This window comes from Rhinoderma darwinii, chromosome 3, assembly GCF_050947455.1.
Source record: "Rhinoderma darwinii isolate aRhiDar2 chromosome 3, aRhiDar2.hap1, whole genome shotgun sequence".
Taxonomy (NCBI): domain Eukaryota; kingdom Metazoa; phylum Chordata; class Amphibia; order Anura; family Rhinodermatidae; genus Rhinoderma; species Rhinoderma darwinii.
In genome coordinates this window covers 178,666,929-178,694,427 of record NC_134689.1, presented here as the reverse complement: position 1 = coordinate 178,694,427, position 27,499 = coordinate 178,666,929, and the positions used below count along the sequence as shown (strand labels likewise).

Here is a 27,499-nt window from a genome sequence, read left to right as displayed (position 1 = left end):
ATTATACCACCTGACAATGCCCTTGATATACTCTGCTCAGCTTACATATGCCCCCACATTATAAACGGAAACACCAGCAATACTCAAACAAAACTACTACCAAGCAAAATCTACACTTCAAAAGCCAAATTAAACTCCCACCCATCTGAGCCCTACAGTCTGCCCAAACAGCAGTTTACTTCCACATATATGGCACCACCATACCCGGGAGAACCCTTTTAACAATTTTTGGGGTGTGTGTCTAAAGTGGCATAAGCTGGGCACGACATACTTGCCACTGAATTGTCATATCTGGGAAAAATTTTAATTTTTACTTTGCACCATCGGCAGCGCATTCATTTATGGAAAAGACCTGTGGAGTGAAAATGCTCACTACACCCCTTAATAAATGCCTTGAGGGGTGTAGTTTCTAAAATGGGGTCACTTCTGGGGGGTTTCTTTTATTATTTCCCATCTGAGCCTCTGCAATTGTGAACCAATTCTGTGTAAATCGCCAAATTAGGCCTCAATTTCGCATGGTACTCTCTCACTCCTGAGCCCTGCCAAATGTCCAGGCAAAAGATTAGGGCCCCATGTAGGGTGTTTAAAAATACGGGAAACACAGCATAATAATTAGAGAGCTGTCTTGTTATGGTGGCTCAAGCTGGGCACCACATTGGCATATCCATTTAAAAATCCCATTTTCACTCTGCAATATTGAGTGCACACTAATTTATGCAAAACACCTGCGGGGTTAACATGTTCACTACACACCTAGGTGAATACCTTGAGGGGTGTAGTTTCCAAAATGGGGTCACTTTTGGGGGCTTTCCAATGTTTTGGTCCCACAGGGATTTTGCAAATGCTACATAGCGACCAGAAACCAATCCAGCAAAATCTGTACTCTGAAAGCAAAATGTTTCTCCTTCCCTTCTGAGCCCTGCCGTGTTCTCAAAAGAGAGTTTATAACCACATATGGGGTATTGCCATACTCGGGAGAAATTGCTTAACAAATGTTAGGGTTCTTTTTCTGCTTTCTTTTTTGAGAAAATGAAACATTTTGCGCTAAAGCTACGTCTTATTGGAAAAAAAACATTTTTTTATTTTCACTGCCCAATTCAAATAAAATCTATGAAACACCTGTGGTGTCAAAATGCTCAGTACACCGCTAGATTAATTCCTCAAGGGGTGTAGTATCACAAATGGAGTCAGTTTTGGGTAGTTTCCACTGTACTGGTACCTTAGGGGCTTTGCAAAAGCGACATGGTGTAAAGAAACCAATCCAGCAAAATCTGTGCTCCAAAAGCCAAATGCCACTCCTTCTCTTCTGATCCTTGCCATGTGCCTAAACAGCAGTTTATGACCAAATATGGGGTATTGCCGTACTCCAGAGAAATTGCTTAACAAATGTTGGGGTTCTTTTTCTGCTTTATTTTTTGAGAAAATTAAAAATTTTGCGCAAAAGCTACGTCTTATTAGAAAAAAAATTAATTTTTATTTTCACTGCCCAATTAAAATAAAATCTATTAAAAACCTGTGGGGTCAAAATGCTCACTACACCGCTAGATTAATTCCTCAAGGGGTGTAGAATCACAAATGGAGTCCCTTTTGGGTAGTTTCCACTGTACTGGTACCTTAGGGGCTTTGCAAAAGTGACATGGTGTAAAGAAACCAATCCAGCAAAATCTGTGCTCCAAAAGCCAAATGCCGCTCCTTCTCTTCTGATCCTTGCCATGTGCCCAAACAGCAGTTTATGACCAAATATGGGGTATTGCCGTACTCCAGAGAAGTTGCTTTACAAATGTTGAGGGTTTTTTTTTTTTTATTTGTTGAGAAAATGAAACATTTTGAGCTAAATTCTAATAAATTCTATGAAACACCTGTGGGGTCATCGTGATCACTACACCCATAGATGTATTCCTCAAGGGGTGTAGTTTTCTAAATGGAGTAACTTTTTGGTCGTTTTCACTGGTTTGTTCCCTCAGGTGCTTTGCAATTGAGACATGGACGCCGCAAACCATTCCTGCTAAATTTGAGCTCCAAAAGCCAAATGGCGCTCTTTCCCTTTTAAGCCCTGCCGTGTGTCCAAACAGCTGTTTATTACCACATATGGGGTACTGTTTTACTCGGGAGAAATTGCTTTACAAATTTTGAAGTTTAGTCCTTGTGGAAATGAGAAAAAATTAGCTAAACCTACATTTTTTTGAAAGAATGTAGATTTTCATTTTCATGGCCTACTTCCAACAATTTCTGCAAAAAACCTGCGGCGTCAAAATGCTAACTATACCCCTAGATAATTTCCTCAAGGGGTGTAGTTTCCAAAATGGGGCCACTTGTGGGGGGTTTCCACTGTTTTGGTCCCTTAGGGGCTTTGCAAATGCGACATGGCCTCCGAAAACCATTCCTGCTAAATTTGAGCTCCAAAAGCCAAATGGCGCTCCCTCCCTTCTAAGCCCTGCCATTTTCACGGCCTACTTCCAATAATTTCTGCAATAGCCCTGTAGGGTCAAAATGCTCACTATACCCATAGATCATTTCCTTAAGGGGTGTAGTTTCCCAAATGGGGTTACTTTTGGGGTATTTCCACTGTTTTGGCACCGCAAGTGCCCTTCAAACCCGACATGGTGTCTAAAATATATTCTAATAAAAAGGAGGCCCAAAATCCACTAGGTGCTCCTTTGCTTCTGAGGCCGGTTCTTCAGTCCATTAGCACACTTGGGCCACATGTGGGATATTTCCTAAAACTGCAGAACTTGAGCAATAAATATTGAGTTGCGTTTCTCTGGTAAAACTTTCTTAAAAATGTGAGAAATTGCTGCTAAAGTTCTAAGCCTTGTAAAGTCCTAGAAAAATATAAGGATATTCAAAAAACTATGTCAATCTAATGTAGACATGTGGGGGATGTTAATTAGCGACTATTTTGTGTGGTATAACTGCCTGTCTTACAAGCAGATACATTTAAATTTAGAAAAATGCTAATTTTTTTGCAAAATTTTGGTGTTTTTCACGTTTAAAAACTGAATGTATCGAGCAAATTTTGCCAGTAACATAAAGTCCAATGTGTCACAAGAAAACACTCTCAGAATCGCCTGGATAGGTTAAAGCATTCCGAAGTTATTTCTACATAAAGTGAAACATGTCAGATTTGAAAAATGAGGCTCTGTCAGGAAGGTCAAAAGTGGCTAAAGAGGGAAGGGGTTAATGCAAGTTTGCTAATAATAGAAGAGTTATACCAAGTCAGTAAGTTTAAGAAATATATTAGATATCATAGCTGCAAGCAAGGAATGTATAATACTACAACTGTTAAAGAGGCTCTGTCACCAGATTCTCAAATCCCTATCTCCTATTGCATGTGATCGGCGCTGCAATGTAGATAACAGTAACGTTTTGTTTTTTTTAAAACGTTTATTTTTGGCCAAATTATGAGCTATTTTATATATATGCAAATGAGCTTTGAAATGGACAACTGGGCAGTTTTTTTTCGTTATGTCCAACTGGGCGTGTATTGTGTTTTTAACTGGGCGTGTTTATGTGTATGACGCTGACCAATCAGTGACCAGTCAGCATTATAGACTCCTCTACATTAATTTACACAGCAGCGATGTGCAGCCGCATGCACAGAGATTAACGTTAATCAAGTGTCCTGATAATGAATACACATGATCATCCAGCCTGGACGTCATGTGTATTCAGAATCCTGACACTTCTGACTCTTTTCTTTGAGATTTCCAGCAAGGGAAACGAAATCTCGTTTACCTCCGTAATCTCGCGAGATTACGAGTGGCTTGCTGTAATCTCACAGAAAAGAGTCAGAAGTGTCAGGATTCTGAATACACCTGACGTCCAGGCTGGATTTCATGTGTATTCATTATCAGGACACTTGATTAACGTTAATCTCTGTTTATGTGGCTGCACATCGCTGGTGTGTAAATCAATGGAGATGAGTGTATGACGCTGACTGGTCACTGATTGGTCAGCATCATACACATAAACACGCCCAGTTAAAAACACAATACACGCCCAGTTGGACATAACGAAAAAAAAACGCCCAGTTGTCCATTTCAAAGCTCATTTGCATATATATAAAATAGCTCATAACTTGGCCAAAAAGTAAAGTTTAAAAAAAACAAAAAACGTTACTGTTATCTACATTGCAGCGCCGATCACCTGCAATAGGAGATAGGGATTTGAGAATCTGGTGACAGAGCCTCTTTAAAGAATAGATTACCATAAGGCCATTTCATTTTTTTTCTCATTCCAGGAACTTAGTATTTCTCATCTCTATTCCATCCATATCATACTGTGAAAATGAATTATCAGCAACTAACGGCCAAAATGATCTTTAAAATTCTTCTTATTCTTTCTTTATATATTCAATAACATATACATATGAGATGCATTGTTGAACTGAGGAACACAACATATAGCAATTTGACATTGAACAATAAGTGCTGTTGTTTAGTCCAGGTCAAGCCCTTTAGATAGAGAGTAGAGACAACTAGCTAGAGAAAGAAGGTTTTGTTGACGCAAACAAGAGATCCAAAGAAAATCTCAGATATCAGCTCTGTCGCTTTAAATTTTTAGATGAAGCAACTGCTAGAATGAAAATTGTTTACTTCTCTATTGATCTGGTAAGTGAAAGATTGTTCAAGGAGTAACCACAAACACATTGTAGGTAGCTGTAGGAGAATTTTATTGAAACACAGCAGTCACTTTATGATTTCTATACACGTAGACAAAAAATAAGGGTCATATAGTCAATATCGGCAGCACCTTTTACCACTATCACGGGACGAGACTAAAGTCACTCCTTGTAAACAGCCTAATGGTCAGCGATTAAATGAAATAAGCAATATGTGTGATGGTAAGGCCACACGGTGCAGTCACGGTGCGTTTATGTTGCGTTTTTAAACTGCAGCAAGTCATTTCTCAATAGAAGTCAATGGTGAAATGTCTGTTATGGACAGACGGCTGCTATTATATTACAATGTGTTTTTTGTACGGTTGACTGCATCTTCATACTGTCCGACCGCATGCAGTTAATGACCGCGCTGCCAAAGTTGTTGCTGAACTGCTTGCGTTTTTGCTAACAGTTCTGCAATGCATTGTAATGAATCATATACAAGAAGCACCTAACAAACTTCAACACGGGTGAAAACTATGTCCATCCATTATTTCCTTTAAAAACGCAACAGAACTGCAGCATTACAGGAACCAAAAAACGCATGCAGTTGACCGCATGCGGTTTTCAAACGCAACAAAGCCGCAAAAACAACGCGTCAACGATGCACCGTGTGGCCTTAGGGCAGATACAGACGGACGTTGCGTTTTTGCGCGCGCAAACAACGCAGCGTTTTGCGCGCGCAAAAACCATTTGACAGCTGCGTGTGTCATCCGTGTATGATGCACGGCTGCGTGATTTTCGCGCAGCCGCCATCATAGAGATGAGGCTAGTCGACGCCCGTCACTGTCCAAGGTGCTGAAAGAGCTAACTCTTTCAGCACCCTCGACAGTGAATGCCGAACACAATATCGAAAAACCTGTTGAAAAAAAAGAAAAAGTTCGTACTTACCGAGAACTTCCCGGCCGTTGCTTTGGTGACGCGTCCTTGGTGACGCGTCCTTGGTGACGCGCCTCTCGACATCGGGCCCCACCTCCCTGGATGACGCGCCAGTCCATGTGACCGCTGCAGCCTGTGCTTGGCCTGTGATTGGCTGGAGCTGTCACTTGGACTGAATTGTCATCCCGGGAGGTCAGACTGGAGGAAGAAGCCGGGAGTTATCGGTAAGTCAGAACTTCGTTTTTTTTTTTACAGGTTTATGTATATTGGGATCGGAAGTCACTGTCCATGGTGCTGAAACAGTTTAACTCTTTCAGCACCATGGACAGTGACTATCTCCTGACGTCGCGTACCGATAATTTTTTTGCCGGGTTCGTCCAAAACGAGTTCGGCCGAACCCGGTGAAGTTCGGTTCGGTTGTCCGGGTTCACTCATGTCAAAGACACTCCGTTTGGATGTTTGGAAACAGAAAAGCACGTGGTGCTTTTCTGTTTACATTCATCCTTTTGACAGCTGGTGCGCTGTTTCAGTCGGTTCGCACGGAAGTGCTTCCGTGCGACCTGCGTGGTTTTCACGCACCCATTGACTTCAATGGGTGCGTGATGCGCGAAATACGCGGAGATATTGAGCATGTCGCGCTTTTTGCGCAGCAGACAAACGCTGCGCAAAAAGCACGGACTGTCTGTACTGCCCCATAGACTTGTATTGGTCCATGCGTGCCGCGTGAAAACCAGGCGGCCCGCACGGACCGAATACACGCTCGTGTGAATCCCCCCTTACCCTGATGCAAATAGGATGAAATTCTGCAATTCTGAGTGACAGCTGCAGGCAACTCATTGTTTGATATTTACTAAGCAGGTGTCGCAAAATGCACCAGGTTTGTTAACAGCATGCACAAATTATTTGGCGCAAACTACAAGGTGGTGTAAAAAAGAGAAAAGTGTCTAACATGTCTAGCAAGATGCACCAAGTTTATCATATACCGTACGCAATTGTGATTAGTTTGGCACTGTTTCTGCCTGTCTGGTCTAGTTTTATCACATCTAACTTTAGGATAGAATAAATAAATCTGCCCCAGTGTATTTTTCTGGACTGCAGCTGTAGCTAAATACTTAAAACTGCAAAATCTCAATACAACGTGAATGTGTGTAGCCCTGGCCTTAAACAGGTTTTCTTGTGTTATGTAAAACAAAAGCTTTATTTTTGCATAGTGAAAACTTATGCAACATATGCAACTTATGCTGGGTGGCACTGGCACCAACATGGGTATCTGTCAGGGTATTTAGATACAGTCCTAGGCCAGCAAACTGAATCTTTGCCCGGATGAAGGAAATACTTGTGAGCTATGTGCCAACCAATACACCCGTCATTACAGCTCCCATAGTTGTTACCCAGCTTCATTATAAGGGTTTGTTCACACGCTGAGTCAAAAACATCTGAAAATACGGAGCTGTTTTCAAGGGAAAACAGCTCCTGATTTTCAGACGCTTTTCAAGCCACTCACGTTATTCGCTGCGTTTTTTTATAGCCGTTTTTGGAGCTTTTTTCAATAGGGTCTATGAAAAACGGCTCCAAAAACGTCCCAAGAAGTGACTGGAACTTCTTTTTCACGCGGCCATTTTTCAAAACGGCTGCATAAAAAAACGGCCCATCGGAACAGAACGCTGTTTTTCCCATTGAAAGCAATGGGCAGATGTTTGGAGGCGTTCTTCTTCCGACTTTTCAGCCGTTTTTGGGGCGTTTTCGGCCCGAAAATAAGCCATGTGAACATACCCTAAGTAATCCATGGTTACATCCTTCTGGCATTGTGTTTCTGCCTTTACACTGCCGCCACTCGAGTTGCACCGCAAAGGGGCCCACTAAGGTTTTGTCGCCCAAGGAGCCGGCCCTGCTCGGCAGATTCTCAGTCCCTGTCTAATTTGGCAGCCTGCTCTGGTAGCCAGGGTTCATCCTTCTCCTCATCTTATCTAATAAGATGTGGGGGCAGAAGATACGCAGGTGACAGTGCCGAAGCCGACCATGTTCGGTTACTCTCTCTGCTGCAGTCCACACTGGCATTCTCCTCAAGCTCTAGTGACTAGCTGCCCCTCTGCTGTGACATGCTGCCCCCAGTAATAAAATTTGGGGGTGGAAAAAATACAAACAATGGTACCACACACACACTATCAGCCACATAAGTAGTGACCGATCTGCACTGCATCAGCGAGTGATCGAAGAGGCGAGTAATACTTTTTTTAAATTATTTTATAACATTTGCGCCTCCACTTTCTTTCTCTTCGATCTTGTCTACTGAGTGCATCCCAGCACTGGTCCTGATGCCAGCCTATGTCAGGACGTAGTATGCGTCGGCTCACATAACTTCATGGTGCTATGGCATCAGGACCTAGTGTGCATCAGCGCGCTGAGTAGACAGGATGCACAGAAATAGCCTAACCTTGTGATGTTGTGTGCATCAGTAACACTGAGGAAACGTGATGATGCCTGTATTATCTATTGGAAATTCCAATAGATAACACTGTCTGGAGGGAGGGGTGTATTTTCATGTATTCAACGATTAAGCTTAAAGGGGTTGTCCGGGAATACATTTTATTTCAATTTTAACTTAATTAGTCATATTTAATAACATTTCTAATATAGTGTCTGCTTACCTGTGCCAGCGTTACCCTGTTCCGATCTGCCGTCACGTGACCACACCCAGGGTAATTTTTTTATTTCCTGTGACGTACCGTGTCTTTGCTCAGCCAGCACTTCCGGCTGAGAAAGGCACGGCGCGTCATCAACTACATTTCCAGGCAGTGGGCCGGGCGGAAGTTTCATGAGCTCTTCAGAGCTCCGCCTCCTCTGGTCCCGCCGCCTGTAGATGTAGTTGATGACGCGCCGTGTCTTTACACAGCAGGAAGTGCTGGCTGAGCAAAGACACGGAGTGTCATCAATTATAGTACACGCCCCCTCCTCCTGTCTCGTCGTCCATGTCTCCTCCTCCTCCTTCTTCACTCTTGGAGCTCCGGCACTGAACAGCATGTGAGAAGGAGGAGCAGAATCCCTAATCCGTTGCCGAAGCAGTGGCCGGGGATTACGCTCCAGGAGCCCATGACTTTTCCTGGAGCGGTCCTCTACTCCTGAAACTGAATCCCCGGACACAGCGGCCGGAGATTCCTCTCCAGGAGAAGTCCCTGACTTCACTGTCCATATATATGGACAGTGAAGTTAGGGACTATTCCTAAAGCCGAATCCCCGGCCACAGCAGCCGACGATGTGGCCGGGGATTACGCTCCAGGAGAAGTCTCTGCCTTCACTGTCCATATATGGACACAGTGACGTCAGAGACTTCTGAAGGGAATCCCCACCGCTGTGGCCGGGGATTCCGATCCAGGAGAAGTCCCTCAGTGCACTGTCCATATATGTACAGTGCAGTGAGGGACTTCTCCTGGAGCCGTCCCCTACAGGAAGGGGGGTGACTATGTACAAGGGGAACATAGAGGAGAGTGGCAGTATGCAAATAGCTTAGATGCTTTGGAGGAAGGGGGGGATGCAACTGTCTCCTCAGATGCAGCAGGGGATCATGGGTATGGTGGGTTACAAGACAGGAAACAGACAGAAAGGGATGTAAACAAACAGCAAGGGATGTAAACAAACAGAAAGAGCAGCAGTGACAATGGAGATCAAACAGAAACTGGTTAGAAGTTTAATAGGGGGTATTAGGGAAGGCAAACCAAGGCTGGGGGGACAATTGTTAGAATTTTTTTTTCCTGGACAACCCCTTTAATTTACAGAAAACTGGAAAGTAGAAAAGAGTTAGGCCCCATGCACACGAACGTAAAAACGCCCATAATTACGGGCCCATAGACTTCTATTGGCCACAGGTACATCCCTGTATGCTTACAGGAAGGTGCCCGTGCCGTTGAAAAATATAGAACATGTCCTATTTCAGGCCGTAATAACGGCACAGGCAGGCCCATAGAAGTCTATGGAGCTCCCGTAATTACGGGTGACTACGTGTGTGCACCCGTAATTACGGGAGTGTTGCTAGGCGACGTCAGGGGATAGTCACTGTCCAGGGTGCTGAAAGAGTTAAACGATCAGCAGTAACTCTTTCAGTACCCTGAACAGTGTCTACCGATCACAATATAAATCAACATGTAAAAAAAATAGAAGTTCATACTTACCCAGAACTCCCTGCTTCTTCCTCCATCCGGCCTCCTGGGTTGACGTTTCAGCCCATGTGACCGCTGCAGCCAATCACAGGCTGCAGTGGTCACATGGACTGCCACATCATCCAGGGAGGTCGGGCTGGATGTCGAAAGAGGGACGCGTCACCAAGACAACGGCCGGGTAAGTATGAATTTCTTTTACTTTTTCTGTGGAAGGGGCTGTCCCGTCTCTCTATCCTGCACTGATAGAGAGAAGGGCTGCCGATTAGTGCAGTGCAATTTTGCAGCGAATACGTGCCCGTAAATACGGGTGGAATACTGGTGACACCGGACCCGTATTTACGGGCACGGGTCCGTAAATACTGGTGCAATACGGGTCGAATACGTGTGACCAAGGACCCGTAATTACGCCAGTATTTACGGGAGGAAAAAAATACATTCATGTGCATGAGGCCTTAGGCCCCATTCACACGAGCATGAACTACGTCCATGTGCTGTGCTTTGAAACAACGCACATCACACGGACCCATTGATTCCAATAGGGCCATTCATACATGCGTGATTTTTCACGCGAGTCCGCTGCGTAAAACTCACTGCATGTCCTATATTGGTGCATTATCACACACCTACGCGCCCATTGAAGTCAACGGGTGCGTGAAATGCCAATCAATTCAGTTGAAAATAAAAAAAATTGTGCTTTGCGAGTGCGTGAATAATGCATGCCCCTCGCAAAGCACACTGATGCATAACGCAACACACGCGGACCCGATTCATGTGAATGAGTCCTTAGAAGTAGTAATCTGCCCTATTATTAACATCGCATTCTAGTTTCGGATGGAAAGCACAGCTTTTTCCCTGTACAAATCTCCTCAATACCACCATATACACAGGTGCTATGTTTATTTCAGCAGATACATGAAGGCTTTGCTCATTTGATATGATGTACAGTTGAACCCGACCGACATCCAAGGTCTGCTGCACACAAACACATCAGAAAATAAGAAAGGAGAGAAAGCATGTAGAGCTGTGTACGGATTGCAGACGGTGCTGTTCTCACGACCCCACACATCTCCGCTTGTATTGCCAGAACAGTACTTGGTCTATTTACAGGGCCGCCATGTTCGTGCTAGATTTATTATACATAACAATGAATCATCAGACACAGTGGAACTCTCCGCTTGCTGCAACACTGCCGTATTCCGTGCTGGCTAGATGCAAAGCATCATGGGATTTGTAGTACAAACCACTTCCTTCTGCAGTCTCTTCCTGAATTTGATGAGGAAAGAAACTGTGGCGCTCGGTGTTTGTGCTGCCACACAAGTTTCTCGAGGTGCATTGTCTCCAGGTAATCTTACATGATGTGATATTGGGAATACAGGCGATAAGATTTGTGCCTGTAAAGGGTCGTTCACAACTGTTGTAACAAAGCTTCTTCTCTGAATTGTAGCTGCTGGCTTCCTGTGAGCACATGGGAGGGGGCTGCTGCTCAGTTCTCTAACAGGTGGGTCTTCTCCCTGCTCAGTTATTATATTAGGAGCTGTCATCTGTTCTAGAGGGCGGCAGTTTTATCCTGTTGTTATAGAACTGTATTGTGCTGCTGCTAGTATTAGATCTGATGCTGTACATATATTATTATGTCTCATCACCATACTTCAACCCTTTGGAGACGCAGCCAATTATTGTTTTTTTGTTTTCTTTTCTCCCCACCTTCCAAAAGCCATAACTTTCATTTTTATCGACATAGCCGTATGAGGGTAGTTGTTTGCGGGACAAGTTGTCGTTTTTAATGGCAATATTTAATGTACCGTATAATGTACTGGGTAACATTAAAAAAAAAATCCTTTGTCGGGTGAAATGGGCAAAAAGCATAGAATTCGCCAATTTTTTTGTTTTTTACGGCATTCACCGTGCGGTTAAAACGACATATTTACTTTATGCTACAGGTCAATACAATTACGGCGATAACAAATTTATATAATTGTTGTACTACTTTAAAAAATAAAAAAAAAAACTGTTAAAAAAAATAATAATAGTTTTGAGTGGCCACATTCTAAGGGCATGTTCACATATTGTGTGAACATCGTGGATTTTCCGCAACGGATATTCATGCTTTTCTGTTGCAGGTCTTTCCCATTGAATTCAGTGGGGAGGTAAAGCCCGCAACAAATATCAAATGTTGCAATTTTAGCGGAGGAAAATTCCGCTGTAGAAAATGCAATTCAGAAAAAAACACTTTTTGGTGTAAAATGAATAAAAAAGTTTATACCAACAGCCCGGCCATTGTCCTAGTAACGTTTTCTTCTGTTCTCCGTCCAGGCCAACCTCCTGGGATGACGTTTCGTCCCATTTGACTGCTGCAGCCAATCACAGGCTGCAATGGTCACATGGGCTGCAGCGTCATCCCAGGAGGTTGGCTGCTTTTACGCGGTGTATCCACCCTTTGTGAGCATGGCCTGGTTTTCCCAGTGATTGAGCGACACGAGAGCTTGTTTTTTTTGCAGGCCAAGCTGTAGCTTTTCTAGGTACCATTTTGGGGTACATGAAGCTTTTTGATCACCTTTTTTATTTCATTTATTTGGGGAGTTAAGGTGGCCAAAAAACAGCAATCCTGGTGTTTTTATTTTTTTTATAGCGTTCACCGTGCACGTTAAATAAGGATATATTAGAATAGTTTGGACTTTTATGGAGGCAGCAATGCCAGTTATGTTAATTGTTATTTTTTTTTACATAATTTTAGGGAAAGAAGGGTTTCTTGAACTTTAAAAATTTTTTTGTACATTAAAGAGGCTCTGTCACCAGATTTTGCAACCCCTATCTGCTATTGCAGCAGATAGGCGCTGCAATGTAGATTACAGTAACGTTTTTATTTTTAAAAAACAAGCATTTTTGGCCAAGTTATGACCATTTTTGTATTTATGCAAATGAGGCTTGCAAAAGTCCAAGTGGGTGTGTTTAAAAGTAAAAGTCCAACTGACCGTGTATTATGTGCGTACATCGGGGCGTTTTTAATACTTTTACTAGCTGGGCGTTGTGTATAGAAGTATCATCCACTTCTCTTCAGAACGCCCAGCTTCTGGCAGTGCAGACACACAGCGTGTTCTCGAGAGATCACGCTGTGTCGTCACTCACAGGTCCTGCATCGTGTCAGACGAGCGAGGACACCGGCAACAGAGGCTTCAGTTGATTCTGCAGCAGCATCAGCGTTTGCAGGTAAGTAGCTACATTGACTTACCTGCAAACGCTGATGCTGCTGCAGAATCAACTGTAGCCTCTGGTGCCGATGTGTCCTCGCTCGTCCGACACGATGCAGGACCTGTGCGTGACGACACAGCGTGATCTCTCGAGAACACGCTGTGTGTCTGCACTGCCAGAAGCTGGGCGTTCTGAAGAGAAGTGGATGATACTTCTATACACAACGCCCAGCTAGTAAAAGTAGTAAAAACGCCCCAATGTACGCACATAATACACGGTCAGTTGGACTTTTACTTTAAACACGCCCAGTTGTACTTTTGCAAGCCTCTTTTGCATAAATACAAAAATGGTCATAACTTGGCCAAAAATGCTCGTTTTTAAAAAATAAAAACGTTACTGTAATCTACATTGCAGCGCCTATCTGCTGCAATAGCAGATAGGGGTTGCAAAATCCGGTGACAGAGCCTCTTTAAGGCCTTATTCACATGAGCATATTTTATGTCCGTGTGCTGTCCATTTAACTGACAGCACACTGACCAATGCAATTCAGTGGGGATAGTCACACGTGTGTTTTTTTTCATTGGGCGCGTGTCCGTTGCATGAAATTCACCGCATGTTCTATTCTCGTCTGTTTTTGCGGACCACCTCGCTCATTGAAGTCAATGGATGCTTGAAAACAATGGTCAACACACGGACGACATCCGTGTGCTGTCCGTGTTTCACGCATCAGTTGTTAAACAAGTAAAACAAGGAAGTTCCTGCAGAGGAGAAACACGAAAGAGAAAAATGGATGGAAAAGTCATATGCATGGAAATGGCACGTTTTTTTTGTGGACGCAAATCGGACACGCTCGTGTGAATAAGGCCTAAGGAAAACCTGTATTTAACTGTGTTCTACTTTTTTTTTATTTTTTACTAGTCACCCTAGAGGACTTGAACCAGCGATCGTTGGATCGTTTGCGCAATATACTGCTGATTCTGCCCATTGCAGTGAGGTGTCGGCTGTAACATACAAACGACACCTGCTCAGTATGGACCGCACTTAGCCTGTAAGCCCGCTCGATAATCTCCCTTGGCGGCTGTCACGCACATGTACGTGACATGTCGCCAAGGGGTTAAGTGGAGTATTACAGATTCAACGTATTATTGTTATTCAGTGTATAGTGAAAAGTTATACAATTTCCCAATATACTTTCTTCATAAATTCCTCCGAATTTTGAGATCTCTGCCGAGCATCTGTGTGATCATCACATGACCGAGATCTATGTATCCGCTAGAAAGAAAACAAGTAACGTTTCCATTTGAATAACAGCAAGCAGAGATCTTGAAAACTGTGAGGCATTAATTCAGAAAGTATATTTACTTGCTAAGGCCCCATGCACACGACCGTGGAAAAACTCTGTAGTTGCGGACAGCAATACGGTCCACAATTACGGACCCGCACGGTTCTATTGGCCGTGGACACCTTTCCGTAGCGCTACGTAAAGGTGTCCGTGCCGTAGAACCGTGCCAGGATATATGGAGCATGTCCTACTTTTCGGATTTTGCGGGCTGTGCTCTCATACTTTGTATGGGAGCACGGCTAAAAATTGCGGCCTGTGGTTGTTGGTGGCCGACCCTGGCCGCGATCGCGGGCTGTGATTACAGGCACGGTCGTGTGCATGAGGCCTAAAACTGTATTACCCCTGTAAAGAAAAAAGTAGATCTATGAAATTTGTCATACACAAGCCCTGTTCCCAGGGCCACCATCAGGAATTTCTGTGCCCCATACAGCCAAAGACATTGCCCCTCTGTCCATTACCAGGGGTAGGCAACGGAAAGTGTGGCGCTCACGTTTGTACGCTATATAATTTATGATTTAACAATCAGCAGAATGCCCGAAATCCCATGCAGATATTTTTCTGCTGCACGTGCATGGAGTTTTGAAAACCCCATTCACATGAGTTGTATTGTAATTTGTAGTGGATTTTCAGTGCGCAATCCACACCGAAATAGGAAACAAATCCACCACGTTTGAAGCGGTCTCAGGGTCTATTCACACAGGGCACTTAAATCCCAAAATTTGAAGAATATAGCATAAAAGCACTGATTTTTCATGTTTTGTGAAGGGGTTTTTTATGCAATTTTTGTAATTGCAGCACAAATTACGCGGTTTTGGCGCAATTTTTTTAATCTCGTAAATACTGCGCCAAAAAAGTGCTAGATAAACGAAAAAAAAAACACTTTATTTTCTGCAAGTGCGGTCAGGAGGTATGTAAAGGAGGATGGGACACTTGCCAGTCTTGCAGGATCCAGTCGGCTGTGTAGAGAAGGACCTGTTTGGTGGGCGGGCTCTCTCCACATGGAGCTTCTGCTTTCATGTTGCTCATGTAGCAACTTCCCCTAAGTCCTCTCAGGGTCCCAGCGTTAGTTACTTTTAAGGAAGGAATGGGCCATACTACATTGAAGGATCCTTTCCTTTCTCCAAGTAACTAACGCTGGGGTCCTGATCCAAATGTTTAAAGTTACTAAGAAGCGGGCTGGCCCCTTTTTTTCAGCATTGTGGCTGAAAGTACCCCTGACTGCAGTACCAACTGTACTGCCCTGATGGCGGCGCTGCCTGTTCCCTATAATTAAAGTTATTGAATAAACGCTAAGGCTATGCCCACACGGGCTATTTTCGTCCGTTTTTCGGGCCATAAATTGCCGACAAACGGCCGAAAAATCGGAAGCAGAACGCCTCCAAACATCTGCCCATGGATTGCAATAGGAAAAACGGCGTTCTGTTCAGACGGGCTGTTTTTTTTACGCGGCGGTTTTGAAAAACGGCCGTTAAAAAGAAGTGCAGGTCACTTCTTGAGACGTTTTTGGAGCTGTTTTTCATAGACTCTGTTGAAAAACGTCCGTAAAAAAATGCAGCGAAAATCGCGAGTAGCTTAAAAAGCATCTGAAAATTAGAAGCTGTTTTCCCCTGAAAACAGCTCCGTATTTTCAGACGTTTGCGTGTGAACATACCTTTTACTTATGTGTATCGATAAATGGCGTCTAGTAAAACTACAGCTTGTCCTGCTAAAAACATACAGCCACGATGACGTAAAAATAGAAAAGTTCTGAGGAAAGGCAATAACAAAACAATTCTTTTGTCTATCTGAAGAAATACAGCACCTTTGAGAATTCATATATTCACCTATGCTACACATCTGGATACACTGCAGTAAAACAACAATAAAATCACTGAATTGTTTCCCCACAGAAGCGCTCCTAGCTTTACTTTCAGCCACACAGAAGTCAATTTTACAAGGCTAGTTCTAAAAGCAGACAGAGGAACAGAGAGCGCATGTGCTGGGAGTACAATTGTACACACTTTGCACTACATTAGTTTCCTCCTTGGTAAATAAATCTTTAACAAGTACATTTAAAAAAAAAACAAAGCTAAGAGAAGTATCAAGGAAAAACTTGTATTCCCCTTTTGAATTCAATCTCACCTTGGGTTATAAAAAAATCTACATAAAATTATGTGTAAAACAAGGCTTTTTCACTTACCAGTCAGTCATTTGGTAAAGACAGTCGTAAATTTTCTGAGAATTTTGTCTTTTGCTCTGCAGACAATAAAGAGCCTGTTGGAGTCAATGAAAAACTGCTCCAAATACGTCCCAAGAAGTGTCCTGCACTTCTTTGACGCGGCGTAATTTTACGCGCCGTCTTTTGACGCAGTGCTGTCATTCACAGCGAGATCACGCTGTGCTGTGAGTTGAGTCCCACAGAAACTTTACAGAAGTTTCGGGAATGTGAATAGACATCGCTTCCTGGCTGGAGGCGATGTCTATTCACTCTCATGACACTTTGGTAAAGTTACTGTGGGAGTATGTGACAGCACAGCTAATCATGAATGGGGAGAAGTGTATGACGCTGATTGGTCACTGATTGGTCAGCGTCATACACTCCTCTTTACAACGCCCAGTTGGTAAAAAGTTAAAAAACGCCCAGTTGTCTATTAAGAAACTAAATGATGGAACCCTGTAACAACGGTGACAGATCGAAACCATTAGCTAGGTTTGCGTCACCATTAAGTTCAATTGTGAGAGAAACGGAAGCTGAGGTTTCCGTTTGACTTTCGGCTGAGTGCTTAACCCGACGGGAATCTCAGACGGAACCCCTCGGCTGAAAAGAAAGCTGATGTGAACAGGCCCTTAGTAAGAAATTTTATATTTATTCTAAGCCTTTATTTACCTAGGTGATAAATTATAACCATGTGTATTTGTCATTGTTATTATTATTAAGCATGGTAAATAACCTTATTTTCTATTTTTTATATTCTATATAGAAACCATATTCTTATTCAGGGCAAAATGGCTTTCTCCGGACCAGCCTGGAAGCTTCTATCTGTGTTTATATCACTCATTTTTCTGCTCCCTGGTGCGGAAGCAATGGATGAAGGGGATGCAATAGCAATGCTGCTCGGAGCAGTTATTGTTGGCGTTGGATTTTGTGCCTGTTTGGGGTACTATGCCAGAAAAAGAGATGGACCGCGTTAAGAATTTGTATTGAGTATTGTATTTTGAGTAATACAATAATTGTTTTGGAGGATGTCTATATTTCATTTTTTTTTTTTTTTATCATTTGTAAATGAAATACCACTGCAAATAAAGTGATATTATGCCTTTTTAATATAAATATTAAATGCACTACACAATAAAACATTTCATGGTGTATCTGTAATTTCTCATTATTAAAGGGTTATTTAATCTTATGAAGTGATGACATATTGCTAGCATATGCCATCACTTTATAATTAATGGGGTCTGACCTCTAAGACCCCCACCAATCCTGAGAATAAAGGGGCCCACAGCCCTTATTTATGGCTGCGTCCCCTTCACTGTTTTTCCCTGCACAGTGGCTCCCCGAGCCTCCCGGTATGTGTCGGCTGCAGTTGCAGATGGGGTCGGGAGCGCCCTGCTTTAAAATTACCGCGTAATTTATCCTGCATGGTGAAACGTAAAACAGTAAGGGGGCAATAAATGATAAAAAGAAAGTGTTCATACTACTAAAGCTAGACGGTAGTGACAAGGCATTAAATAATTATAGAAAAAATAAGTTGAGTAAAAGACAAAGGGATCAAAGATTGAAACGGAGACTTGTTGCCAAAGAAAGTAGAAATAACCCCAAAAAATTCTCAAATACATAAATAATAAACTGAAAACAAAGTGTTGGCCCTCTCAAAAATAATCTGAGTATAATGGTGAGGAGGGTGATGAAAAGTCCTATCTATTAACCCCTTCCCGCATTTTCACGTACATGCACGTCAGTGAATGTGGCTGGTTAGCGCATTCCCAAGTGCATGTACGTGATTCAGTTAAACTATCGCAGCTCCGCGGGAAGAGGTGACAGTTCACTGCAAACTGCTGTCCGAGACAGCTTAGCAACAGAGCTAGCCGACGGGACCAATCACAGTGGTCCCAAGTCGGCAATCGCTGTGATTGGTCTGTCAGTGCAGAGAGACCAATCACAGTGGAGTGACGTAGGCAGGACTTGTTTACCATAGTCTCCGGCTCTGATCTCTGATGGTTTTGAGACGAGATCAGAGACGGATTCTAAATTCGTTTGTGAAAGAAATATACCCCCTGTGCTAGTCAGTCATCTCCTGTGCCCCATCAGCACCCCAGTGTGCCCCATCAGCACGCCAGTATCCTCTGTTGCCTAGTGACTGACATCACTGAATCAGTCAGCCAGACTGCGTGTGAAACCCCTTTGTGGGTTTTTCTGTGTTTTTTTGTTCTTGTAAAAAAAACAAACCGGCAGGGATAGTAAATTAGTTGGGGATAGTTTCAGACTAGCTTGTTAGAATGTATGTGGTGTAAGATTAGGTAGGGTCAGGGCTAGTTAAAAATAATTTAGTGTTAGGGTAGTAGGTAGGGCTAATTAGGGTTAGAGGTTCAGGGAGTTAAAAACGATATTATTAGTTACAATGACAAAGTGGGTGTTCACTGCTGAAGAGTCGTACGCCTTATTATGTGCAGAGTCTGACAGTGGCGATGAGGTGACATTTTTGATGTCATCCTCAAGTGACACATCTAGTGATGAACCACCCCACCCCCCGTAGACGTTCTAGGGCTAGTGCGCAAGCACAACCAAATTCAGATGCCCCTGTGTGGATTGCTCCTGATAATTATATGCCCCTGTTGCCTGAATTTACTGCCACCCCAGGCACCAACGTAGACACTACTGGATTTAGAGAGACAGATTTTTTTTTTTTATATATTTTTCTCTGATGAATTCATTTGTCTTATGGTACAGCAGACAAAATATTTATGCGGCACAATTTATTGCTCGCAATCCCAACAGTTATTATGCCAGGCCCCAACACAAATGAAATACAGACATTTTGGGGCCTACTACTTAACATGGGCATTACAAAAAAGCACACTATTCTCTCCTATTGGAGCACTGATATGCTACACAATTGCCCACTATACCGCCTCACCATGCCTAGGGCTCGTTTCGAGATCCTGCTACGGTTCCTGCATTACAACAACAATGAGGAATGCCCACCCACAAATGACCCCAGTTTTGACAGACTGTTTAAAATTAGATCTGTAGTGAACCACTACAATTCCAAATTTAGAGGGATTTACACCCCACAGAAATGCATTGCAGTGGACGAATCCTTGGTGCATTTCAAGAGCAGGCTACACTTCCGCCAGTACCTGCCCAACAAAAGGTCTAGGTATGGCGTGAAGCTGTATAAAGTGTGTGAAAGCGTGTCTGGATACACTTTTAAATTCAGAATCTATGAGGGAAAAGATTCTGCAATAGAGCCCCCAGACTGTCCCCCTGTCCTAGGAATAAGTGGGAAGATAGTATGGGATTTGCTGCACACCTTACTGGACCAGGGATTCCATCTATATATATTGACAACATTTATAATAGTGTCCCCCTTTTGAAGTGCCTTGCTGCTAGAGGAACTGCAGCATGCGGCACAACTATCAGAAACCAAAAGGGTCTCCCCAAGGACTTTGTAGATCATACCGTGCGCCGAGGGGAAAGCATGGCTGTTTGCAGCGACAATTTGCTGCTGGTCAAATACAAGAACAAGCATGATGTCCTTGTATTGACCACTCCATGCAGACCGATCCAGCCCAGTCCCAGTGCGAGGAACCACCGAGCAGACCATCAAGCCTGTGTGTATTCAGGACTACAATCAGTTCATGGGAGGGGTGGATCTTTCGGACCAGGTTCTGCAGCCCTACACTGCCCTCAGAAAATCAAGAACCTGGGATAAAAAATTGGCCATATACCTGACACAAGTGGAACTATATAATTTGTTTGTTCTGTATAAAAGTGCAGGCCATAGGGGGACTTTTCTTGATTTTCAAGATTTTTTTAAATAAAACTTTGATTTTTGGAGGCCAGGAAGGGGAGGGCGGCAGTGGAAGCAGCAGTGCTTCTGGAATAGTGGGCTCCAGAATTGTTCATGGCCAGCATTTCCCTGGCGTACTTTCCCCACTGAAAAGAAAAGGAGGCCCCAAAGAAGGTGTCGAGTGTGCTCGATGAGAGGCATTAGGAAAGACACCACTCACTACTGTGAGACCTGCTCCTCTAAACCGGGTCCTGCATTGGAGAGTGCTTTCGGACATACCACATCTCTGTTGATTTTTATTAAGTCCCTTTTCTTCCTGCCTTCTCCTATCGCCTGGGTATTTACTTTCTAAAATTTATTTTATTTCCCATTTTGTCCAAATTGGCATTTAAAAAAAACAACTACCAAATAAAACTAAAAATTCCCATTATACCCTTAGATGAATACTTGAAAGTTTCAATTTTACTCAAGGAGGCATTTAACCCCTTAAGGACGCAGCCTAGTTTTGGCCTTAAGGCTCAGAGCCCATTTTTCAAATCTGACATATTTCACTTTATGTGGTAATAACGTCGGAATGCTTAAACCTACCCAAGCGATTCTGAGATTGTTTTCTCGTGACACATTGGGCTTCATGTTCGTGGTAAAATTTGGTCGATATATTCAGTGTTTATTGGTGAAAAATTGCAAAATGTAGAGAAAATTTTGAAAAAATTGAATTTTTCAGAATTTAAATGCATCTGCTTGTAAAACAGACGGTTATACCACCCAAAATAGTTACTAGTTCACATTTCCCATATGTCTACTTTAGATTGGCATCGTTTTTTGAACATTCTTTTATTTTTCTTGGACGTTACAAGGCTTAGAACATAAACAGCAATTTCTCATATTTTTAAGAAAATTTCAAAAGCCTTTTTTTTAAGGTACCTCTTGAGTTCTGAAGTGGCTTTGTGGGGCCTATGTATTAGACACCCTGATAAAACACCCCATTTTAAAAACTAGACCCCTCAAAGTATTCAAAACAGCAGTTAGAAAGTTTTTTAACCCTTCAGGCATTTCACAGGAATTAAAGCAAAGTGGAGGTGAAATTTGCAAATTTCATTTTTCTTGCTGAATTTCAATTTTATTCATTTTTTTTTCTGTAACACAGAAGGTTTTACCAGAGAAACACAACTAAATATGTATTGTCCAGATTCTGCAGTTTTTAGAAATGTCCCACATGTGGCCCTACTGCGCTCGTGGACTAAAACACAAGCCCTAGAAGCAAAGAAGCACCTAGTTCATTTTGAGTCCTCTTTTTTATTAGAATATATTTTAGGCAGCATGCCAGGTTTGAAGAGGTGTTGAGGTGCCAAAACAGTAGGAATCCCCCAATAGTGACCCCATTTTGGAAAATACACCCCTCAAGGAATTCATTTAGGGTTGTTACCATTTTGACCGCACAGTTTTTTCACAGCACGTATTTGAATTGTGCTCTGAAATGAAAAAAATGTCATTTTTTCCAATAAAATGTCATTTGTGATCAAAATTTCTTATTTTCACAGGGAACAAAATACCCCATTTTGTTGCCCAATTTGTCCTTAGTGTGGCAATACCCCATTTGTGGTGATAAACTGCCGTTTGGGCCCATGGGAGGGCTCAGAAGGAAAGGAGCGCTGTGTGTTCTTTGGAGTACAGATTTTGCTGGTTTGGTTTTCGGGTGCCATGTCGCATTTGCAGAGCCTCAGAGGTATCAAAGCAATGGAAACCCGCCAGAAGTGACCCCATTTTGGAAACTACACCTCTCAAGGAATTCATTTATGGTTGTTGTTATCATTTTGACCACACAGTTTTTTCACAGCACCTATTTCAATTGGGCTGTGACATTAAAAAAATTTCATTTTTTCCAATTTGATGTAATTTTTTACCAAAATTGCTTATTTTCACAGGGAACAAAATACTCAATTTTGTTGCCCAATTTCTCCTGAGTGCATCAATACCCCATGTGTGGCAATAAACTGCCGTTTGGGCCCATGGGAGGCCTCAGAAGGGAAGGAGCGCTGTGTGTTCTTTGGAGTACAGATTTTGCTGGTTTGGTTTTCGGGTGCCATGTCGCATTTGCAGAGCCCCAGAGGTATCAAAGCAATGGAAACCCACCAGAAGTGACCCCATTTTGGAAACTACACCCCTCAAGGAATTCATTTATGGGTAATGTGACCATTTAGACTCCATAGTTTCTTCACAGAACTTATTTGAATTGGGCTGGGAATTAAAAAAATATATATTTTTTCCAATAATATGTCATTTTAGCTCAAAAATTCTTATTTTCACAAGAAATAAAATACTCCATTTTGTTGCCCAATTTGTCCCGAGTGCAGCAATACCCCATTTGTGGTGATAAACTGCCGTTTGGGCCCATGGGAGGGCTCAGAAGGAAAGGAGCGCTGTGTGTTCTTTGGAGTACAGATTTTGCTGGATTGGTTTTCGGGTGCCATGTCGCATTTGCAGAGCCCCAGAGGTATCAAAGCAATAGAAACCCACCACAAATGACACCATTTTGGAAACTACACCCCTCAAGGAATTTATTTATGGGTGTTGTGACCATTTTGACCCCATAGTTTTTTCACAGAACTTATTTGAATTGGGCTGGGAATGAAAACAAAATTATTTTTTTCAAATAATATGTAGTTTTGGCTGAAAATTTCTTATTTTCACAAGAAACAAAATACCCCATTCTGTTGCGCAATTTGTTCTGAGTGCCGCAATACCCCATTTGTTGTGATAAACTGCCGTTTGGGCCCATGGGAGGGCTCAGAAGGAAAGGACCACCATTTGGCCTACTGGGGATTTTCTAGTGCGAAGTCATGTATGCAGAAGCCCCTGAGGTACCAGTACAGTTGAAACCCGCAAGAAGTGACCCCGTTTTAAAAACTACACCCTTAAGGCATTCATCTAGAGGTGTAGTGAGCATTTTGACCGGAGACCTACACCCCATAAACTGTAATGTGGGTTCTCCCGGGTATGGCAATACCCTACATGTGGCTATTATCAGCTGCCTAGGCACGCAGCAGGGCTCAGAGGGGAAAGACGAGGGGGGATAAGCTGTGCGGAGTGCATCAGGGTAAGTAAAATTGGGGTAAATTATAAACCAAGGGATGTATGATAAATTTTAAAACACTTTCATACAGAGCTCTGGTTATTCGGGACACGTGTCACATTGATATATTGTGTCATCCATTATCGCCCTCTTATAGCAGACTTTGCACCTCTTTTGACTTTTTCCCTTCTTGCCAGTTTGGGGAACTTCTCCTGGAAAGTGTTGCGCCCTGGTACGATGTGTGTGGGCTCGCTTCCAGAAGTACTGGGTGCCCCCCCTTCTTGGTCCCTAAAGATTAGGTTCTTGATAATCACCTCTTGAAATTCCAGGAAAGTTCCCGTCTGGCCTGCACATCGACGTAGCATGTACGCATTGTACAATGCCATCTGTATGATGTGCCCGGCCAGCTTCTTATACCACACCGCATGGCGCTGTAGGGCTTCAGGGCTTGATCTTACAAGTCCACACCTCCCATGTACCTATTGTAGTCCAGGATGCAGTCTGGTTTGGGGGTGGCCTTTCCTTCATATATCCTAAACCTGTAGGTATACCCTGATGCACTCTCGCAGCTTATACATCTTCACGCCATACCTTGCCCTCTTACCCGGCAGGTACTCGCGGAATTGAACCCTCCCTTTAAAATGTACCAGGGACTCATCAATAGAAATACACTTCTCTGGGGTGTATGCTTGGGAAAACCGGGCACTGGAACGGTCTAATAGGGGTCTCCGTTTATACAAACGGTCAAAACTGGGGTCATCTCGGGGTGGGCACGGCTTATTATCAGTATAATGTAAGAAGCGAAGTATTGCCTCATTTATTTATTTTTTTAGGTTCCAGTTCATTTCTGAAGTTGCTTTGAGGGGCCCATATATTAGAAACCCCTATCAAATACCCCATTTTAGAAACTAAACCCCTCAAAGTATTCACAACAGCATTTAGAAAGTTTATGAACCCTTTAGGTGTGTCACAAAAATTTAGAGCAAAGTAGAGGTGAAATTTACATTTTTTTTTTGTCAGAAAATCCTCTTTATACCATTTTTTTTATAACACAAAAGGATTTATCAGTGAAACGCAACTCAATACGTATTGCCCAGATTCTGCAGTTTTGAGAAATATCCCACACGTGGCCCTAGTGCGGTAATGGACTGAAGCACCGGCCTCAGAAGCAAAGGAGCACCTAGTGGATTTTGAGCCCTCCTTTTTATTAGGCACCATGTCCGGTTTGAAGAGGTCTTGTGGTGCCAAAACATTGGGAACCCCCCAAAAGTGACCCCAATTTGGAAACTAGACCCCTTGAGGAATCCATTGTAGTTTTCTTGGGGTGCATGCGGCTTTTTGATCAGTTTTTATTCTATTTTTATGTGGCGTGGTGACTAATAAACAGCAATTCTACTATTGTTTTTTTATTCTATTTTTTTACAGCGTTCACCGAGCGCTATAAATGACACATTCACTTTATTCTGCGGGGAGATACGATTACGGCGATACCAGATGTTTATAGTTTTTTTTTATGTCTTATGGCGTTTGCACAATAAAATATGTTTTGTAAACAATCATTCACTTTTTGTGTTACCTTATTCTAAGAGCCAGAACGTTTTTATTTTTCAATCAATAAAGCCGTGCGAGGACTTATTTTTTGCGTAACGAACTGTAGTTTCGATCAGTACCATTTTTAGGTACATGCGACTTTTTGATCTCTTTTTATTCCATTTTTTGGGAGGTGAAGTGACCAAAGAATTGTGATTGTGGTTCGGTTTATTATTATTTTATTTTACGGCGTTCACCGTGCGGGATAAATAATGAAATAATTTTGTAGTTCAGGCCGTTACGGACGCGGCGATACCAATTATGTATAGTTTGTTTGTTTATATATTTTTATTAATAATAAAGGACTGATAAGGGAAAAAGGGGGATTTTTACTTTTATTACTTTTAAATCTTTTATTTTCTTATTTTTACACATCTTTTTTTTAACTTTTTTTTTACTTTATTACTTTGTCCCACTAGGGGACATGAGGGCAGGAGGCCCTGATCGCTATTCTAATACACTGCACTACATGCGTAGTGCAGTGTATTAGAACTGTCAGCTACTCACTGACAGCAAGCATAGTGGGTCCTGACGTTGTCAGGACCCACTAGGCTTCCGTCTATGGCATAGCCGGACGCCATTGTTTGGTGTCCGGTTGCCATAGTCACCATCGCCGGCCGCTATCGCGTAGCAGGCCGGCGATGGCAGCTTAACCCCTAAAAAGCCGCGATCTCTATAGAACGCGGCTTTTAAGGGGTTAATCAGCGGGGACACAGCGATCGGTCCCCGCTGTAGGAGCTGTGACAGCTGCTGAACAAGACAGCAGCGTCACAGCTCCTGTATGTGTCGGGAGGACGGCCGAAACGGCCGTTACTCCCGAGACGTACTATTACGGCATGGAGCGCGAACGATACAGCTGCCATGACGTAATAGTACGTCAAGGAGCGGGAAGGGGTTAATGAATTTTCTAAATGTTCTGGCACCCGTGTTGCATAAAATGTTACGAGTAAAAAGTGGGCCCTAAAAACCTGGCAATTCTTCAATTCTGAGTTCTGATGTGCAATCCTGACATCCCAGTAAAACCACTAAATAGAACTAAAAATTCCAATTATACCCCTAGATGAATATCTTGAAGCACAGGAGAAAAGGCACACTAAATATTAAGGCCTCAATATTTGTAGGGTCTAAATACTCACTACACACCTAGATAAAAAGCATAAGGAGTATAGCTTTCAAAATGTGACCCTATGTTGTCACTGAAATGGCATGTTTTTTTTTTTTTCAAAATGTAAGATGACCTGTAATGACTGTCCTGCCACACAAAGCTCAATTTGTTTACTGTATGTCATCATAGCCCTGCAGGTGTTTTTTTTTATCTTGTGAACAAACTTGAGCTTGCCACATAGTTGGATACATTTTCCTCCATTTTAAAAAAAATATATATTGCCTTTCACTCCAGAACAGTTGATTTTTCCCACTATAATTTATTATATATCAGACTACAATGCTGTTACAACGGCATCAGAATGACACAAATGTGGGACAATTGCTTTGTTAGCAAGACATAGTCATATAAACAGGCAAATGCATTCTTCAGGACATGCCTCCCTTATGAGAACATAGTGGTCAGCATGTTCACTACACTCCTGAATAGCTTAAGGTGTGTAGTTTTAAAGAGGCTCTGTCACCAGATTTTGCAACCCCTATCTCCTATTGCAGCAGATCGGCGCTGCAATGGAGATAAGAGTAACGTTTTGTTTTTTTTTAAAACGAGCATTTTTGGCCAAGTTATGACCATTTTTATATTTATGTAAATGAGGCTTTCTAAAGTACAACTGGGCGTGTTTACAGTAAAAGTACAACTGGGCGTGTATTATGTGTGTTACATCTGGGCGTGTTTACTTCTTTTATTAGCTGGGCGTTCTGACGAGAAGTATCATCCACTTCTCTTCAGAACGCCCAGCTTCTGGCAGTGCAGACACACAGCGTGTTCTCGAGAGATCACGCTGTGACGTCACTCACAGGTCCTGCATCGTGTCGGACGAGCGAGGACACATCGACACCAGAGGCTACAGTTGATTCTGCAGCAGCATCAGCGTTTGCAGGTAAGTAGCTACATCGACTTACCTGCAAACGCCGATGCTGCTGCAGAATCAAATGTAGCCTCTGGTGCCGATGTGGCCGACACGATGCAGGACCTGGGGCAGGAAGTGAGTGACGTCACAGCGTGATCTCTCGAGAACACGCTGTGTGTTTGCACTACCCGAAGCTGGGCGTTCTGAAGAGAAGTGGATGATACTTCTCTTCTCAACGCCCAGCTAGTAAAAGAAGTAAAAACGCCCAGATGTACCGAACACAATACACGCCCACTTGTACATAACATTAAACACGCCCAGTTGTACTTTAGAAAGCCTCATTTACATAAATATAAAAATGGTCATAACTTCGCCAAAAATGCTCGTTTAAAAAAAAACAAAAACGTTACTCTTATCTCCATTGCAGCGCCGATCTGCTGCAATAGGAGATAGGGGTTGCAAAATCTGGTGACAGAGCCTCTTTAAGCAGGGGTGTAGCTAGAGGGGGGCACCAACGATCAGTGTCAGCGGCCTGCCTTCTAAGTGAGCTTCTGGCATCAGGCGCAGGGCACAGCAGCTAAGAACTGCCGCCCGACTGTAGTCT

At 42.9% G+C, this 27,499-nt stretch overlaps 1 protein-coding gene across 1 annotated transcript; it reads left to right on the top strand.

Annotated features, from left to right (window-relative positions):
• The first annotated feature begins 10,925 nt into the window (after positions 1–10,925).
• SMIM30 (small integral membrane protein 30) lies at positions 10,926–17,570 on the top strand. The gene is made up of 3 exons (XM_075855036.1): positions 10,926–11,035; positions 11,138–11,191; positions 17,185–17,570. The coding sequence occupies exon 3, from the start codon at positions 17,210–17,212 to the stop codon at positions 17,393–17,395; it is 186 nt and encodes a 61-aa protein (XP_075711151.1). The 5' UTR covers positions 10,926–11,035; positions 11,138–11,191; positions 17,185–17,209; the 3' UTR covers positions 17,396–17,570.
• The last annotated feature ends 9,929 nt before the right edge of the window (positions 17,571–27,499 follow it).

Excerpts from the sequence above, each read along its gene's own strand:
- SMIM30 (XM_075855036.1), top strand. The coding sequence starts at position 17,210 with ATGGCTTTCTCCGGACCAGCCTGGAAGCTTCTATCTGTGTTTATATCA.